We start from the raw sequence: 19,957 nt of genomic DNA on the forward strand, positions 1-19,957 counted from the left end.
TGACCTAAGGGGCCTTATTTATAGGTGAAAAAGTTTATTACACAAGCGTGGCTGTCGTGAGACACGTACCACTTATGTGCGTAGCAAAATTTCCGAAATGGATGGGCTTATGTGACACACACGCTCCACTCGTGTGGACAATTCCAAATATTTGTGACTTACATTATCGTATATGGAATAACGTGTATAATGCCCGAGCTAAAGTCCTTATGTGTAGAACTGTTTTAAACTACCAAGTGTTTCTTCTCGACGCAACCATGAAATCAAATGACGAAACACGACATCCCGGACATATGACACTACGTTGAGTTCAACACAATTGTTAATCTTGCCCCCCGTCTAGAGTTCTTTCCTTTTCGGTAAATGGATAACAAATACACTTGTTTAATTTACTTAAGATTCGTAGGGTATATCAGAAGTTTCATTTTTTACAATTCATGTTACTGACACTACATGACGTATTAAATCATTAAATTGTTTATTTGTTCATTTTATGACAAAATAAATTAGTCAAATTTGTGCATTAGATATTTATATCGTCATACACAATGTAAAATTATAATAAATTAGTCAATTAATCAAATTAAATGATAAAGATATGCAAATTAGATAGGGAATCTCTCTACGTATTTTAAAACATGTACACCTTTTTTGCGGGGTTGGGAGAAAAATAAATTCGGAATCGGAGGGGTGAATGCATCATTGATGAAATTTGAAGGGGTTAATATTTAACTATAGAAATATACAGTAGTTGGTTACTATGGAGTATTATTTTTATTTTATTAAATATTTAATATATAAAATAAAAGAATATATATATATATATATATATATATATATATATATATATATATATATTATATATATATATATATATAATATATGCAGCACAAAAATCACACCTCCTAATTTCTCTCTCTCATACTTTTGTTGTACTCACAAGTCTCCAGCATTTATTTCTCGTTCTTATTTTGGGTTTAATTTTTCAAAGGTAATTCAAACTCTTTTGTGTTTTAAATCTGTTTAAATATATATTTGATTTGATTGATAAAATAGAAAATAAATACTACATAATTATAAATATTTACAGTTGAAAGATGGAAAGGGATTTCATGGGTTTGAATTCTAAAGATTCAGTTGTAGTGGTCAAAGAAGAAGCTGTAGAAGTATGCAAAGAATCAGGTGCACTTTCTTACATTTTTATTTTATTATATTTATTTATTTATTTATTATTCTGACCTAATTTTAACTGAGTTCATATCATAATTTAAACTCAATTTCGTGACAATTTGAAGCTGGGGTTCTGTAATTTTGTTGTGATTACGTTTATTGGATATATATATATATATATATATATATATATATATATATATATATATATATATATATATATATATATATATATATATATACATACATATATATAGGCTATTTGGGTGATTTATTGCATGTGATGTTCTAAGTTAATAAGAAGTTGCTTCATGTGAAAGCTTTTGTTAAAAATTGAATTGATCGTTTCACCTAATTACTACTGCCCTCTTTAATTTAAATTTATTAATTTAAAACAAATAATTTGGTTTTAGGCACATGCCATGATCTTAAAAATTGGATCTTTGTACTAATTAAAGCTTGAATTTAATAAATTTGGATGCAGTTTCATTGGGTTAAAAGTAGAATTTTATAAGAATCTAATTAAACTTAGTAATTTCAATTTGTGGTTTAATCTAATTTGGGTATTTGAATTTAATAAATTAGGATGCAGTTTCATTGGGTTAAAAGTAGAATTTTTTAAGAATCTAACTAAACTTAGTAATTTGGGTTCAATTTGTGGTTTAATCTAATTTGGGTATTTTGATGATGATAATTAGTGTTTATGAAGAGCTCGGCACTCAATTGGCCTCTGTCAGGTAAACATCTTAATTTTTCTTTCCGTTAATGGATGTCAAATTTGTATATTTTAGTTAGACCATGAAATTTGTAAATCCATTTATACTAATTATGTTGGCTAATTGACATGTTCGTTGTAGATGGTTTAGATGCCTCTAAAAATCGTCAAGCTGGTGAATTTCAGGTTAGTTTATCTGTCCGTTCTCTCTCAATTGATGAATCGTTTTTAGATCTTATCACGAGTTTGTTTAGCAAAACAATATTGCTTTGATTGGTGTTACGATCATCCTAGTATTTGGGTAAAGTGATATTTAAAAAGTTATACTGGAACCAAACTGTTATAGAAATGTGAAATAAATGCAGTTTCTGGTTACTCGAAATGGGTTATTTTATTTTCTTTCTTAAAGCGTTAAAGTTGGTGCTTTAGGAACCGAAAAGGCAAGTAGGGTTTGAAATGCCTATCGCTCGTCTTCTTTACCGGTTCTTTTAGACGCAAGCGACTGATATTATCTTAATTGTTTTTGTGTTTATTATAGAAAAGCATTGGTGTTAGTAGACAAGGCGGTACTCATTATTCAATGGCTAATTATCCGATGCAACCGAGTCCGTATTCTGCGCAGCTTATTAACGATGCTAAGCAAGCGGTTCCTATCAGCATGAGCAACCCGTTCTTCAGGACTCAATTTGGTGGTGCACCCATCAAGCAACATGGTCTTTCGGTTCCATCTATCGGTTCCTTTCTTGCTGGAACCACTGAACCATGGTACGGTTGTTTCTTTTTTCACCTTTGTGATGAATAAGGGTGTGTTTCGGTTTGCCTACTGAAACTGAATCTGATTAAGTAGGGGTAGTCTATTTTTTTTTTGGTTTTATTTTGTGATGTCACAAAAGGGTACTCACATTTATGAAACTGTTAATTTTGGATTCAGATTTCTTTGTACAAATTAAGGCATCTAAGTAGTTTTTATTATCACCATATTAATTTGGAAATATAAGGTATTTAAGTTTTTTGGATGTTAAAAAAGGGAATATTGTTAATTTCATGATGCTTCTATAGGATAACATCATCATCTTGGATGATAAAACAAAAAAGTCCCACAACCATCCCAAAAGCTTTGTTATAAAAGGTAAATAAATTATGGATATCCTACATCGATAATAAAGATGTGTACCTGAAATGAGAAATTTCATAAAGTTGGGTATGTTTTTGTACATGTGAACCAAAAAGCTTATGCATTCGTATTTATTAATTGTAGGTATAATTCCAAGACGACTTGTGCTCCCGCTCAACTAACCATATTTTATGGAGGAATGGTGAATGTGTACGACGATATCTCCCCTGAAAAGGTTTTAACATTTTTCATGTTACCGTTTGTAAATTCGTGATGCAAAATGCGCAAACCTTACACATCTTTAATTATGTCATGTGAAGGCTCAAGCGATCATGTTCTTGGCTGGAAATGGTGCGTCTGCAAGCACTCCTCAACCGCGGGTTCAAGCTCAGGTTCCCGTGAGCCAACCGATTAACGTACAACCCTGCTCCGCAATCTCGAGTCCGATGTCAGTTTCATCTCACCCTGTTGGTCAATCGACTGTGGGGCCCACTAACAAAGATGAAGGTGTTAAAACTGTTGGAGACTTGAGCAAGATCGATAGTCCTAAAGTTATTAACTCACTTGAACATGTGATGCAATCAGGTAGTCCTTTGGTATTAATTCTACTTGTATCACTTGATTGTATATTTGTTTGCATGTTTGACTTTTTGAGTTTCGAAATCTGGAAGTTGACTTTTGCTTTGTGGTGTACAGCTGTTCCTCAAGCCCGTAAAGCGTCCTTGGCTCGGTTTCTTGAGAAGCGCAAGGAAAGGTATGATTCATTCAATGGTGGCAATTCGTATTGTTTTTTTTTTACTGCATGATTATGTTAAACGGATTAAATTAATTTGGATACTGTTAAGAGAATATTTTTCCAATACTTACCCAACCTGAACACCACTGCCAAAACTTCGCCCAACTCATTTTCGCGTTGGGTTTCGGGTCATGTCAAAAATCACAAACTCGTAATTTGATCCAATAGTTGAAATAAGAATGTGTGTCAATTATATAATTAAGTTTTATATATTAAGTTTTATATATAGTATAATTGTTGATTTATAATACAGGGTGATGGCTTCGGCTCCATACAACCTTGCTAAGGAGTCGATTGCTTCTGGATCTAGCAGCATGAATGCTGTAGCTGCAGGTGAAAATTAGTGAAATCTAACTATATCTATATATTTATAATTAAGAATGTTAAAAAGTTGTAAGTTGTTAGGTTCTAAATTGTATCAAGACTCAAATGGGCTGTTGTTTAAAACCACATTGATGTAGTAGTATACATAGTGGTTCAGTTATTTGTAAGATTATATAACGATAAGACGAGACAGAGAGTATTTTGAAGTGTTGGATGTTTAGTGTTGGATTGTATCAAGATTATATTTCACTTGATCGCATTTTATTAACCTTTTTCTCACCGTAATGTTGTCAATAGGTTAGTTGATCATGTTATGAAAGCTGCTACGTTAGATTGTGTTATCTTTTGTTAACTGTGTTATCTTTTGTTAACGAAAAAGTGGGCATATTATGGTCAAGTTTTAGGGTTATTGTTTTGCTATCATTCTTCAACTAAAACGAAATAAATTTGGCCAAAAGAGTTGGATTAGCTTCGATAGCACATGCATTGAATGGTTATAACATCATTTAAAGAATCAAAGGTGCAAGTTAACTTGAAAACAACTGTAAACACGAACCAAAAAACCTTCGCTTGCTAAAATTGGAAAAACAAGCGATTTATCGTGTATAGTCGTCGTTACGGTGATTTGCTTTACACAGTTTTGGTGATTTAAAAAGAATATACAAGTATTCTTTGTAAGTTAATGACAACTCTAAGTGCTTGTTATTGCCTAAAACGTTAATTTTTTAAATGAACTATAACAATTCGCCATCATTTTTTTTTTACAAAAATACCCTCGCAAATCGCAAGGTGCCTTGCAAGCCTTGCAACTAGGACGTTGTGACCTGCAAACTCCTGGTCGCAAGGTGCTCTTGCGATGACCGGACATGATTGAAAATTTTCACATCGCGAGAACCTATGATCCGTAGTTCATATTTAAGCACCGTTATTTTTTAAAGTGTGTAAAGAGATCTATATGTTTATATTAAAATCTAAGTCCCAATTTTTATTTAAAAAATCGACCACATATTGTGAGAGACGATATATGTACAAATGAGTGATTTTCAAGTTGTGTAATGTATTTTAAATTGATTGAGGGGATTCGTTTATTTTAGTCAATAAAGGAGGAGAATTAAATGGATCAAATTAGAATGTTCTATAACAAGTTACGAACGGTTAAATTGCGTTTAAAAGCCAAAAATAAACGAAAAATGACAAAGCTGAATGTCTTCGAGGCCATAATTTAAAAAATATTTTGAACAAACAGCCTTCAGTTTGCGCCTTTTGAAAAGATATTATTTATATTTTATTACAAAAGTTGAACCAAATCGCAAGGTCCTAGTCGCAAGCACATTGCGACTTGCGAGTACATTTTAACGATTTCTATTTTTTACAATAAATATAAATATAATTCATTTGAAAATGGACATTTTAATCCATAACCTTTTAAAAATTCTATTTTCTACGTATACCAAAACGTATACAGATTAGCGTTGGCGTTAATACTCGAGCACGTCGCTGTCTCGCGTAGCTTGTGCAGATGGTTTTTTTTTTTAAAATTTTTTTTTTTAGCGTAAGCGTTTAAACCTTTACTTCAATCGTTAATTTGTTAACTGATTACAGATACATTAATGATATATACGTATACTTAGGGTTTCAAAATCTACGCATCAAATTCTCTGTTCTTCAGCAATTAATTTTTCTATATCTTTATTCCTTAGCTAGAATTCTTCGCATCGATCGAGCTAATTACGAACTGAATTTAATTGTTTAATTTGTGATTGATTGATTGATGTGATTTGAAGTTCCGTTCATTTCAAACGGTTAGTGCTGATGTATTCGATTATGTTTCATAGCTTCAGTACCATTTCTAGGTTTTTTATTATTCTGTATAATCAATAATCAATTGCTGACTTGCTGTATGTGTAGAATATATATATGTATGTGTAATTGTGTATAGCTTGCTTGTTTCCTAGTTAAAAAAAATGATAGCCAGAAGTAAAATAATCGTAAGTTAAAACTAGGTGTGCGTACATTGATTCATGTTTGATCGTCCTTGATGATCAAGGCTTACGTTATATTTCATCGATAAGATAAGAAGACAGTTTCTTACTTTCAGGTGTTATTGCGGAGTAATATTTTGTTCGTAAACTTAGGTGTAGTTTGTGAGCTTGTCAATTTTAGATTTTACTGTTATCATTTCTTCTTAATTTAGGTTGGCATGGCAAGTCAACTCATTAGACTATTTGCAGTAATGTGTAAGGTTATTTAGATCTCGGTGCGTTTTACAAAATGATCAGTTAGTAGGGCTTGGATGTCGTGTTGCTAATGCATTGTATTACTTACTACAAGTATGTGACATGTGTATGGTCTTTGCAATACTGTGAATTTATATTTTGCAGTTGTTGGAAGGTAATACATGTGATTGATTAAGAACATCGTTGCTGAAATGTGGATGTAGTTTGTGGCTAGGCGCGTTATAGAGACATAGACATTAATTATAGATTCTAGCCGAAAGGTTCTTTGTCTATATAAAAACTGTTGCTTTAGTAATATAGATTATTAGAATTATTAGAATTTCATGATGGTTGAATCGGCATTAGGATATGAGATAAGCAATCATGATCTTTTACATAAGAAACTTCAATCATACTTAGGGACTACCATACTTATAAGAAGTCTGCATTCGTAAACTGCATTATTAAAAAAAGTATTTTTTTTAGTATCAGAATAGGGCTTGCAGGGCAAATCTTGTAGGTTATAACTTGTCGATCGGGGAAACATATGGCGATTTATTTTTGTTTAACATATTGTAACTTTATAGATTATATACATCCACATGTTTCCATTTGTTCTCGATTTTTTAATTCCGCGTACCCTATTAGCCAATCGTCTCAAAGTACTGGTAATATTGAAGATTCTCTTGATAATTGTGGTGCAGCTCATGGTTAGGTAATGAAGAATATACCTGACAGGACTGATACAAGTTCAGTTGATTCTTCAGATACAGTTTGTGGTTCCGCTTGTGCTGAGGCAGGACCAAGCAACCGTAGATCCCCAAAGTCTTCTTTGTGGTCAGGATTCTTGGTATCCTCTTTTTTAGTTTTTGATACACACAGTGAGTCTAGGTGTTGTCCGAAGAAAAACCAAGAAAACCAGTCTTAGAAACCATGGTTGGACTGCAGCTTTGAAGAGAGTAATGAATGGTAGTTCAATGAGGAGACTTCACGAGCGTGTGTTGGGGTACAAGTGTAATATATCCAACTCAATAAGTGATATATGGCTTTTAGGTGTTTGTTATAAAATTTGTCCTGAAGAAGCAGTAAATACCAATGGATATGCTGCATTTTCTGATGATTTTTCTTCAAGAATCTTGGTGACATATCGTAAAGGTTCGATTTATTGTTAATTATAAATTATAAATAATTATATTATCTCTTCTTGATGGTATTATTATTATTATAGTAACTTTTGTTTTGCCACTGAGGGACGATGATAACATTTGTTACATTCAGGTTTTGTTTCTATTGGTGATTCAAAGTATACCAGCGATGTGAATTGGGGTTGCATGCTTCGAAGCAGTCAGATGTTAGTTGCCCAGGTATTAACTAATTTTAGATGAATAAATTCAAATTGCAATGTCAACTTCGAGGGAACATGAAAATCAATTGTCTATATAAGTATATATCTATGTTTTCTAAATTGCTGATGTGGACAGGCGTTGCTTATTCATCGACTAGGCAGATCTTGGAGAAAACCTGCGCAGCAGGTGTGTTACCTAAAACTAATTGACACTTTGTGACTGTGTGCTAGATATTCCATTAATCTTTCCTAAGCAATTAGACCCATTTATAGCTTTCAATGAATTGCTGATTTTTATGCTCAGTTTTTTATTATTTATTAATTTTTTGCTAATGATGCAGCCGGCCGATCAAGATTATATAGAAATACTTCACATGTTTGGTGATTCTGAGGATTCAGCTTTCTCTATCCACAATCTTTTAAAAGCTGGTGAGGGCTACGCACTTGCTCCAGGTTCGTGGGTTGGCCCTTACGCTATGTGTCGCACATGGGAGACTCTTGCACGGCGTAGAATTGCGGAAAATGAACTTGAAGGTAATTCATTTCCAATGGCCATCTATGTTGTATCGGGAGACGAAGATGGTGAACGTGGTGGAGCTCCAGTTCTTTGTATTGAAGATGCCTTGAGGCATTGTTCTGAATTTTCAAGAGGCCAAGTTGAGTGGTCACCTATGCTCTTGCTGGTTCCTTTGGTTTTAGGTCTTGACAAAGTAAATCCGAGGTAAATAACGTTTCATCTTCTTTGTAAGAAGTTGTTTTGCATTTAGATATGGCATCCATATGGTAATAATTGTTCCATCAATCTTAAAATGGCTTTAGTTTTGCTTATTTTCTTCGAAGGTGATTAAATTTTATGTTGGCTAATTGCGGTGTTGGTGTAAGATCAGATAGATTGGATGTCATTATAACTAGGTTATAAATTATTTGCCAATATTAAGGGATACATTATAGTTTTAGAACGAGTATGTTGGTATCAGTAGTTCAAAATGCATAGCTTCTTAAAAAGTTGTTGTGGTGATGTTAGTTATCTTATCAAAATAATTTTACATTATATATTTAAAATAATAGTGCGTTTGACTTGTTATTGAACCAGGTATCTTCCATTGCTGGCTGCTACATTCATCTTTCCCCAGAGCCTTGGCATATTGGGTGGCAGGCCTGGTGCTTCCACGTATCTCATTGGTGTGCAAGACGATAAAGTCTTTTATCTTGATCCCCATGAAGTTCAACAGGTAAGGTTTATTTTAATGTGCGGTCTCTGTGTTACAGTTGCTCATTTCAATAACCTGAAGATAAAATCAACTAATTTACCACATCATTTACCCCTAAGTAGGAATTTTATTTACCAGGATTGTTTTTTATTTACTTTTTAAAATTAATTTATTTGTTTTAATATGAATGATTGTTCTTTAGGTATAGTTTTTTCACGTTACGGTTTTTCTATTTTATGTTCAGGCAGTTAACATAAGCAGAGATAATTTGGAGGCTGATACTTCATCATACCACTGCAAGTATGTTACTTGTATTAATCAGTCGCGTTTCTTTTATATCCCTTTTTCCCTATTTCATAGTCAACCGATTTCTTCCTGTTGCTTGTGACCATATGAACTTATCATTGCAGTGTTATACGACAAATTCCCTTCGACTCCATTGACCCATCTCTAGCAATTGGATTTTATTGCCGAGACAAAGGTACCCATGTTTCCCTTGTCCCGTTTGTTATTTTTTTTGTTTGGCTACCTGTGTAAAAAGATAATCATGTTTCTCTGATTTCTATTTTAGCCATTAAGCCTAGTTTCGCTAAAAAAAACAATCAAATTTTCCGAATGCATATTTGAGGTAAAAACTGTTTTATGTAAAAATCAATTTGAGGTAAATGAAGCCGTTGTCAGTACAAAATGACAACATGGTAGACGAGGTGCTGGCTTTTTCTCAACATGACCACCTAAAAACGGTTATTTGGATCATTAGCTTCATTTGAAAGTTTTAAAGTTTGGTATTTGTCCAACTAAAATGAGTTGCTTGGGGCTGTTTAATTTTTTCTTGAATTTGCATCTGTTTCCATCTGTCTCAGTTTAAGAAGGGGTGTTTGATTCTATATCTCCTAGAAACAGACTAATTTCAGATTAAGTGATAATGAAACAACAATTTTACTCACTGAATTAAGAGCTTTACAGAAACACATCATTAAGTGGAAAGTCAACATGCCCTAGTTGAAATTGCAATATGACATTTTTCATGCAATATGTGAGGTTTTAAGTGTACGATCCATACACTTGTTTGCTAATCACTTTATATGTTTCCGAACCTAAAATAAAGGGTAAATGAAAGCGGAACATGTTATTGTATTCTGCAGATGATTTTGATGATTTTTGTTCACGGGCATTCGAGCTGGCAGCAGAATCAGATGGAGCTCCATTATTCACAATAACTCGGGCTCGCAATTCACCAAGATCAAGCAACACTAACAGGGACCAGGAGGCTGATCTCTTCGAGGCAGCTGATGACGCTGAAGGCTGTGCACAAGATGACTGGCAGCTCCTTTAATTTACTTGTATGATAATTGTTGATTCAGTGTTTGCAGAAACTGTGCATAGTCGGTTCCTTTATTAACCTCATTGGGTAGTGTTATACAGAAATTGTAGGTACTGGGTGTTTGTATGATTGTGAACCTCAAAGGAGTTGTTAGGCGTTGAATGTGTTAGAAGATACGTTTCGAACTAGAGTGTTCATATTCTTTTATAAATCTCAGCTGGCTGCAAAATTCTTGCATTCTTTTCATGAAATTTGTGCAAATGCTATACATGACTATCAGCAGTATTCTTTCAAAATTTGTGCAAAAAGTGATGACGATATAATGTTGGAAGTTTTTGGAGAACGGCGTTGGCACACTTGCGGAAAAAGTTACCAATATCGGTTACTAATTCCACATCTTCATCATCAACGGGTTGAAGTAGAAGACCACCACCAGCGGGTTTGGAATAACCACTCATCAACGGGTTGAAGTAGAAGACCACCACCAGCGGGTTTGGAATAACCACACCTAAAGACCGTGATACCAAGAGTTTTTGCCGCGAATCGTATGGTTATCCCACCCCATTTGCAAAAAATTTCCCGACTCCTAATTTAACTCAAGATGAGGAAGGTAAAACGAAGATGAAGTGTAAGTAGTTTGTGCTTGTTTGATAGACAATTTGATTGTGTTTAATGTTTAAACTTTGATTTGGAGACAAGTGTTATGTAATCGTGTGTGTTTGAACATTTAGTGTAATTGTGGTTTAAACTTCTATTTAATGTTATTGGTGTGTTTGTGAAATATATTATGATCGTACATCAGGTTTGTTGTTTTGAAACGTGCCGTTTTTACGGTTGTTATAACGCATAATTAAAACCCGGAAAAAAATACAAGTTTTCTAGGAAGACACGTCGTGCCAGAATGTCGTCCCGAAAGAAATTAACAATTTATCTACTACTATTACTATTATTATTATTATTATTATTATTATTATTATTATTATTATTATTATTATTATTATTATTATTATTACTATTATTATTATTATTATTATTATTATTATTATTATTATTATTATTATTTTTATTATTATTATTATTATTATTATTATTATTATTATTTTTATTATTATTATGATTATGATTATTATGATTATGATTATTATGATTATGATTATTATTATTATTATGATTATGATTATGATTATTATTATGATTATTATGATTATGATTATTATTATAATGATTATTATGATTATGATTATGATTATTATTATTATTATTATTATTATTATTATTATTATTATTATTATTATTATTATTATTATTATTATTATTAAAATAATTACTATCTTTTTCGGATGACACATTGTCCCAAAATATTTTTTAATATACTATTTATTAATTAATAATCAATATTGTATTATTTTTTTCTCGCACGGTATGTCATCGCTAAAGGTTGTTCGGAATAGTCATCCTCTATTGTCGGAAAGAAAAGTCAGAGTGGGGCTCGCTGTTGTTCGGGTAAAAAACGTTTCATCCGGGATGTACTATTCTGGACGACCTATTGAGGATGACATGTCGTCCCAAAAGACCATCTGGGACGACATGTCGTCCCAGAAGGAGGAAAATGTCGTCCCGAAAAAAATAGGGAGTCAACTTTAAACTCAACATGGTAATTAGAGCTTACTAACGAAGTTAACATTGTAAACAACGTCGATATTCTAATCAAATAATCATATAATTAAAATTGATCAAGTAATTAGCCGTCCATGAAAAGGAAGTCAACTTTGAACTCAACTTATTGGTTAACTTATGCTTGTTTCTACGGTGAATACAAATGATCTCTTTCAATCAAACATCACTTTAATTGGTAACATAAAGTCAAGCAAGATCAACATTGTTTGGGAACAAAAATGTTCTACCCCTATCTATAAAGTGGACTCGGTCAACTTGTTATAAAATTGCTAAAATTTTAACTTCAATACTCTACACTACCATTAAAAGAAAGTGATCTTAAAAGATAGTCTCCATCTCATAATAACTAAAGTTTTTTATACTTTAAATACTTTTGTTTGTATTATATAGAACGCCACCAAATTTATAAAAATAAAGTTGTGTTTTAAATGTTTTTTTATTGATATAATATTCATCATTGGGACATGTCGGCTAGTTAGCTCTACTAATGAACGTTAATCCACTACTAAAAGGTAAAAAGGGTAAAAGGTCTAGTTTCCAACTCATCTCTGACCACCACTAAATATTCGCCCTATACGAGATTCGAACTTAAGACTTGTTGGAAATTATTTGTGGTACACCCACAAACTCATTGTGTTTGACCCACTATTAATGAGTAGTACACTAATGGTAATAAGTACCATTTACCCTTTGATAGTACACTTACAAAGGTAATAAGTACTATGTACTTTTGGTAGTACATACCCACTATTAATGAGTAGTACACTAATGGTAATAAGTACCATTTACCCTTTGATAGTACACTTACAAAGGTAATAAGTACTATGTACTTTTGGTAGCATATGGTAATAAGTAATCTCTTTGTATCTATAAATAGAGAGTTAAACTCTTCTTGTAAAACACACAAAAACACAAGAAACACACAACAAATCATTGAGAAAATCGTACACTAGTAAGTAGTAAAATTGTGAGTATAGTTGTTCAAGTGGAACATTGCAAACCGTAGAAGGAACTTAGGCCGTGAAACTAGAAAGCCTTCCTATTGGTGATCGCTTTCCCGACCGGTGATCTAAACGTCGATCCTACTCGTTTCCGCTGCTCGTATTCGGTATGTCTCGAATTTATATTTATACAACATTGGTATCAAGAGCATCTTGTTTATTTCCCGGTTGAATGATGATTTTCTTTTTTAATTGATATTGCATCGGTTGTGAATATCTTCAAATATGTACTCATAATATATCATGTTTTATTAACAAACTGAAGAAATATGTTCATTGCCATGTATCATATGTTGATTGCCATGTGTCATATATACTTTTGTACTATATGTTGACAAACAACTTTAATACGATCACCTACTGCCAAGTGTTATGGAAATATAGACCACCAATTTTAATTGACTTGGGTTGTTTATACAAGTGTTATGGAAATATAACTTACATAGGTCCCTTGTAATTTAATTATATGTATGTATGATCGAACATATTTTTTATGTGTTAGCGTATATTTTTTTTTATGTAATGGAATGTAAATGTAATTATGTATTACTGATTGCTTTCTTGCATATGTATTCGTGAAACATTAATTTGTTTTGGTACATTTATAATCATAAAAAAAAATAAAATTGTTACCGTAAGGATAATACGTATGTCATTTACTTTCTTGCATATGTATTCGTGAAACATTCATTTATGATTAATACAGTTTATAGACTTTTTGATTTTTGTAATCAAAACGTTAAATATGCATATATTAATTCATGATTAATATAATTATTTAACCTTTGGTTTTTGTAACCAATACGTTAATACATATTCATAATGTAATATTTCTAAGTGAAATACAAATCCTATCTAGCACTTGAATGATTTCAAATTTTGAAACATGGTATTGAAAAGTCGTGCTAATTCGGAATATAGGAATTATAATCTTGTATATTATTGTGTTAATAATAGTTTCATAATAGGTTTTATGGATGATAATTGGAAACATAGTGCCCTTTTTCTCTATAGCCTATGATGAACTATTATTTAATAAAATAATATAGTTGCAAGATGATTGCATATTTGGATGGATATAACTAATCTTGCATAATTGCCTTTAAAATAGAATTGTGTGTTCAATCATGGCTTCTGCTTCAAAGAACATTGTTGCTGAACTTAACAAGGGTGTTAAGTTGAATGGTGACAACTACGAAATATGGAGCATGAAACTCGAATATGTGTTGGAAGAGCAAGAGGCTCTTGTTGCTCTTACCCAATCAATGGAAGTACCTGAGGTGGGTGATACAGAACAACATAAAAAGGATGCTGAAGTGTACATCGCTTGGAAACGTAAGAACACCATTGCTCGCATTACGTTGCTGAGCAGCATGGATGATGACATCATGCGTGATTTTTGCAAGTATGAACTAGCAAAAGATATGTGGAAAGCATTGGCTGACAAGTTTGGTGCAACCTCGGTGACCAAACTAAGATCTCTCACTATCAAGTTTGACCAATATAAAAAGAAGTCTGATCATACCATGAAAAAGCATGTCAGACAAATGTCAAACATGATAAGTGAATTGAGAAACGTAGGTCATGTTCTTACTGATGAACAACAGGTTCAAGCTATGATCCGTTCCTTCCCTCAAAGTTGGGAGCAAATGAAAATGCATCTCACACATAATGAGAACATCAAGACTTTTGAGGACTGTGCGCGCCATTTAGAGCTAGAAGAAGATCGGATTGAGGTCGGTAAGTCAATCATTGAGGTGAATATGGCGACAAGGTCTAAAAATGTTTTTGGGCATAAGCGCAAGTTTCATCACCATAAGGGTAAAGAAACTTATAAGTCCAACAAAAGGCCAAACACCAATCATCGTGGCAAGGGAACACGTCCCTCCAAGAAAGTAAACATTGCAAAGGTGAAATGCTACAATTGTAGCAACAAAGGGAATTTTGCTCGTGATTGTCTTGAGCCTAAAAAGGTATATTCTTACGATGCTTATGTTAGCAAACTTTGTGTTGCTAGTTCTGTTTTCTTAACTGAATCTCAACCTTTGTGGATTGTAGACTCAGGAGCAACAGACCATGTAGCTAAGGACAAAGACACCTTTGTAGAATTTCGGCGAGTTTCTCATGGAGCTATGTGGATTTATGTGGGAAACAACTCAAGAGTTCCAGTTGAAGGGATCGGGTCATGCAAGTTAGTCATGCGTGAAGGACGAACCCTAATCCTACATGATGTTTTATAAGCTCCTCAAATTCTCCGAAATTTGATTTCTGTTTTGGTTTTGTTAAGACTTGGTTTTCATTGGTACTTTCATGATAATGTTGTTAAGTTGTCTTTGGGAACAAACTCTTATGGTTTTGGTTATGTCCTTAACGGTTTTATCATGATGGATGTTGATTATCTTAATAATAAACCATGTTTTTCCTTAGTTGCATCTTCTAATAAGTTTGATAATGATGTAAACAATTGGCATGCTAGACTTGGTCATATCGGCCAACAAAGAATGAATAGATTAGCTAGAGATGGTTTACTGGCTAATATTGATAAAGTGGAATTGTCCACTTGTGAGCACTGTCTGGCAGGAAAAACTGCGAGAAAACCATTTGGAAAAGGAACTCGTGCCAATTATCCATTGCAACTAATACATTCGGATATATGTGGTCCTATGAATGTTCGAGCAAGGCATGGAGCGTATTATTTCATCACATTCATTGATGATTATTCTCGATTCGGTTACGTCTACTTGATCTCTCACAAATCCTAAGCATTGGATTGTTTTCAAAGTTATATGAATTTTGTTGAGAATCAATTAGAACGTAAGATTAAAGCATTAATAACCGATCGAGGACGTGAATACCTATCTGATTCGTTCAAAGCTCTATGTGATGCTAAAGGTATTCAACGTAAATTAACTACTCCTAGAACTCCGCAACAAAATGGTGTTGCAGAAAGGCGGAATAGAACGCTTCTTGAAATGGTTAGGTCAATGATGGCACAAGCAAATTTACCTATCACCTTTTGGGGTGATGCTTTGGTAACTGCCACATTTGTACTTAATCGTGTGCCTTCAAAATCAGTAACTTCCACACCATATGAGTTATGGACAGGTCGCAAACCTAACTTGAATATGCTAAGACCTTGGGGTTGTGCAGCGTATACTTTGGATTCCTCACACAAATATGGAAAATTAGGTCCAAGAGAAAAGAAATGTGTTTTCATAAGATACTCTGAACAATCAAAAGGTTATGTGTTTTTGAGTGAACACCAAAGTGGGAGCATAACTGAATTTGAATCTCCAAATGTTACATTCTTGGAAAATGAGTTTCCAAAACAAGGGGATCTTGATAAAGATTGGTCTTTATTTGAGACTACAGAATTACCTCATTCGAGTGTGAGAGATTTGAGGAGTGAAGATGAAGAATTTGTTTCTTTGGATATAACTCCTCAACCTATTGCGAATGAAGATAATTCTAATCCGAGTGGGAGTAATATAGCAAACCAAGAACATGTTTCCGAAGAATCTCAACCCGTTGCTACCGAGCATAATTCTGATCCAAGTGGGAGCAATTTGGTAAACCAAGAATCTGTTTCATTGGATAACCAACCACGATGAAGTAGTCGTCAAAGTAAACCTCCACTTCAGTATGAGATCGAAGATGGTTATACTTTTATGGTTCAACTAGAAGAGGATGAACCCAGAAATATAAATGAAGCTCTCACTTGTCCTGCAAAGGATGAATGGTTTAAAGCAATGAAAGAAGAGATGGAGTCAATGAGATCCAACCACGTTTGGGAATTGGTTGAGCTTCCAGAAGGAAGAAAAGCCATTGGGAGTAAGTGGATTCTCAAAATAAAGCGTAAAGCTGATGGTAGTATTGAAAGATACAAAGCTCGACTTGTGGCAAAAGGCTATAATCAACAGGAAGGGATTGACTATGAGGAAACATTTTCACCTGTTGTTAAACTCACATCAATTCGTTTGATTCTAGCAATAGTGGCAAGTATGAACCTTGAATTACATCAAATGGATGTAAAGACTGCTTTTCTCAATGGAAATTTAGATGAAGAAATCTATATGGAACAGCCGACGGGTTTCATTAAAGAAGGCAACCAACATAAGGTTTGTAGATTGCTTAAATCAATATATGGCCTCAAGCAGTCATCAAGACAATGGTATATATGTAACGACCCGACTTTTTCGACTTGTTTTTATGCCTTGTATTTTAGCGAAACTGCGTATTTGTGCGTACTGTGTTACTTTATTACTCCGGAACCTTGGCACACGTGTTTTATATTCATATATACTTAAAAAAGTGCCCTGGGGTATGTAGGATGCTTAACTTGTCCATTGGATGCTTTATAACCGTTTGTGTTACTTGCCGTTACGAATAAACCGCGGACTGCGCGCACGTTTGACTTTTGTCGGAACCGAAACTTTTGGACTGCGAAATATTAATTATTATTTCCTAATAATAATTACCTGGGCTTTTGGATGCTTAATTTTATTTATTTAATTGCTAAAGCCCAATAGTTAGTCTTGTTGGACTTTCTACCTTGTTGGGCTCAAGCCCACCCTACTCTAGCTAGTGACCCAATTAATTAGCCCAAGTATTATTACTAGTGGCCCATAATAATAAATAAATAATAAATTAATTAATTAATGAGTCATACTAGCATAATGGATAAGGTTTATCTAAATGTTACATAAGATTCTAGCAAAAGGACACACTTTAGACACCATTGGCCAAAAAGCAAGTTTTTGTCTCCCCCTCCCCCTCTAATGCCGTCCACCACCACCACCACCACCATGGTCTTGGCCACCTCATCAATCCATGTGATCTTCATTTGCCTATAAATACTAGCCTTTAGTCCCTCATTCCAACACTTGATCATTTTGGCTTTTCACACACTTATTCTTTCTTTCTTTCCTAGCTTGTAAGTTTTTCTTTTCCTTCCTCTTTTCTTCTTAAATTCGTGTACATCATCATCATTATGTGGAAGATCAAGTTCCTTCTAGCTTTGATCTTACTTATATCTTGTTGATTCAAGCATGAATCTTTCAAGAACATGGAAGATTCAAGCTTTTTAGCTTGAATCTTCATATCTTTTGTAGATCTACTTCTTTTATACTTTAATCTTTCTATTTTATGATAAAGATTCAAACTTTTGTTTGTAATCTTCATGCATCTTCAAGATCCAAGCTTTATGCTTCAAGATCTTCAAGAACAAACAAGATGCAAGCTTTCTAGCTTGGATCTTCATATCTTTTTGTTAGATCTAAGTTCTTTTTGCTTTGATCATGTTGTTTTGTGAAAAAGATTCAAACTTGTGTTTGTTATCTTCATATATCTTAAAGATCCAAGCTTTATGCTTCAAGATCTTCAAGAACACTTAAAGGTTCAAGCTTTCTAGCTTTGCAACCTTGTAACTTGTGTGAAATGGATCCAAGCTCTCTAGCTTAGGGTTCCATCACCTCATTTGACTTAGATTGTGCTATTACTTGTTGAATTAATGTAAAGTTTGTAACTTTAGTTGTTATTGTGAATTGAAATTGTGTTAAGACTAAGGATATGATGTAACCTTGGTTCATCATCCATCTAAGACTCATGAATGAGTTGTGTTCTTACTTGGTCTTAACATATTGTGTATTGATGGTGAATCTTGGTCAAAAGTGATGCTAAACCATCAACGAGTTGTACACTTGAAGCTACAAGCATCAAGGATGAGAACCGTGATGAGCATCAAGCACCAAGAACCCCACCGGAGCACTTGTCCACTGATTTTCGTATCCGATCAGACCACCTGGGCTACTGAAAAGTTGATTTTCAGTTAGTTCGGTTTGAGTATATGATTTTACGTTTAGGCCTAGTCTTAATCCGAGTTACGGTTTAGGATTTATGGCCCTCCGATAGTCACTACACCCTATTAACGTTGTGCTGAAATTTCTGACCTACTCGCACTTAAACCGCCGCCACGGTCAAACGAAGACGAGTTAGGTTCTGAAAATTGGTCAGCTGTTAGGGGACTCATATACGGAGCCATATCCACTGACCATGCGTCTTTTTGATTTACGTAGAGGTCGTAACAGCTGACCGAAGTCAGCCTATTGTTTCGATCTCTATTCTCGTCAAACTTACTTAGCTTTTATGATGATGAATGATGATGATGATGATGACACTTAAACTTATTTTATGCACTATTAGAATTTATAAAGACAACCTACTAACCTAGTAACATTTGATTTAGGTTGACGACCTTTCGGACCGACTTACTACTTGCGTACTTTCATTACCGACTTTACCGCTTTTATCACTGTGAGTTATAGCATCCCTTTTTACTTTAACTATTTTGGGATTGAGAATACATGCGCTTTTTACATTTTACATACTAGGCACGAGTACTTAAACTTTATATGTGTGTGGGTTATACAACGGCATAAACTTTCCCCTTAGCACGGTAACGTTTAGTCATTGGTTTTTGAACCGGTGAACGCGAATCTTAGATATGGATCCATAGGGTTTGACATCCCCACTCGGGCTAGTCGCGCTAGCATTTAACGGGTGTTTAATACTTCGTGAACATCCGCACTCGCCAAGTGTACTTTCAGGGGGTTATAAACGTTAAGTCTAGTTACCGGGTGCCCACGGTTATGCATATACTTTTCATACTGTTTTGATACGCTGTTGCAGCACTGAAATCTCGTGGCCTATCTTACGTTACTATTACAACTTAAACTATAGCTCACCAACATTCGTGTTGACTTTTTAAGCGTGTATTTCTCAGGTGCCTAGAGGTTTATTGCTTCCGCTGTTAGACTTGATGTCATGCTGTTTCACTTGCTGTCATGCTGTTATTGAATTGCTGTTATGGACCTACTGTACTAGTTATCCGCTGCATTGCTAGAGATGTCTCAAATTATGAAACTTATGTTTTGCATTCGTAAACTTATGTTATTTTGGAACAATGGTTTGTAATAAGTCTTACGACATGTTATCTTTGTAAAACGTTATCTTTTTAATGAATGCAAATCGGTTTTCAAACAGCATATAGTGTTTGACCTTGTGAT

General features: G+C 33.8%; 2 protein-coding genes across 2 annotated transcripts; both read left to right on the forward strand.

Annotated features, from left to right (window-relative positions):
• Positions 1-888: 888 nt before the first annotated feature.
• On the forward strand, positions 889-4,338 carry LOC139839977 (protein TIFY 6B-like). The gene is made up of 9 exons (XM_071830193.1): positions 889-991; positions 1,091-1,182; positions 1,869-1,907; positions 2,028-2,071; positions 2,424-2,650; positions 3,144-3,234; positions 3,320-3,584; positions 3,696-3,753; positions 4,049-4,338. Exons 2-9 carry the CDS (start codon positions 1,098-1,100, stop codon positions 4,137-4,139), a joined length of 900 nt encoding a protein of 299 aa, XP_071686294.1. The 5' UTR covers positions 889-991; positions 1,091-1,097; the 3' UTR covers positions 4,140-4,338.
• Positions 4,339-5,732: 1,394 nt separating this feature from the next.
• LOC139839978 (cysteine protease ATG4-like) lies at positions 5,733-10,932 on the forward strand. Its single transcript, XM_071830194.1, is given in 10 exon segments — positions 5,733-5,921; positions 7,040-7,254; positions 7,256-7,490; positions 7,614-7,699; positions 7,817-7,867; positions 8,022-8,401; positions 8,774-8,912; positions 9,136-9,191; positions 9,302-9,372; positions 10,037-10,932. Coding segments are annotated over 9 exon segments (1,410 nt in total). The 5' UTR covers positions 5,733-5,921; positions 7,040-7,053; the 3' UTR covers positions 10,228-10,932.
• Positions 10,933-19,957: the final 9,025 nt, after the last annotated feature.

This window comes from Rutidosis leptorrhynchoides, chromosome 4, assembly GCF_046630445.1.
Source record: "Rutidosis leptorrhynchoides isolate AG116_Rl617_1_P2 chromosome 4, CSIRO_AGI_Rlap_v1, whole genome shotgun sequence".
Lineage (NCBI taxonomy): Eukaryota > Viridiplantae > Streptophyta > Magnoliopsida > Asterales > Asteraceae > Rutidosis > Rutidosis leptorrhynchoides.

Bases quoted from the DNA above. Each gene is read 5' to 3' on its own strand.
- LOC139839977 (XM_071830193.1), top strand. From the start codon at position 1,098: ATGGAAAGGGATTTCATGGGTTTGAATTCTAAAGATTCAGTTGTAGTG. The intron at 1,908-2,027 runs GTAAACATCTTA...TGTTCGTTGTAG, and splicing joins ACTCAATTGGCCTCTGTCAG to ATGGTTTAGATGCCTCTAAA. The intron at 3,754-4,048 runs GTATGATTCATT...TTTATAATACAG, and splicing joins CTTGAGAAGCGCAAGGAAAG to GGTGATGGCTTCGGCTCCAT.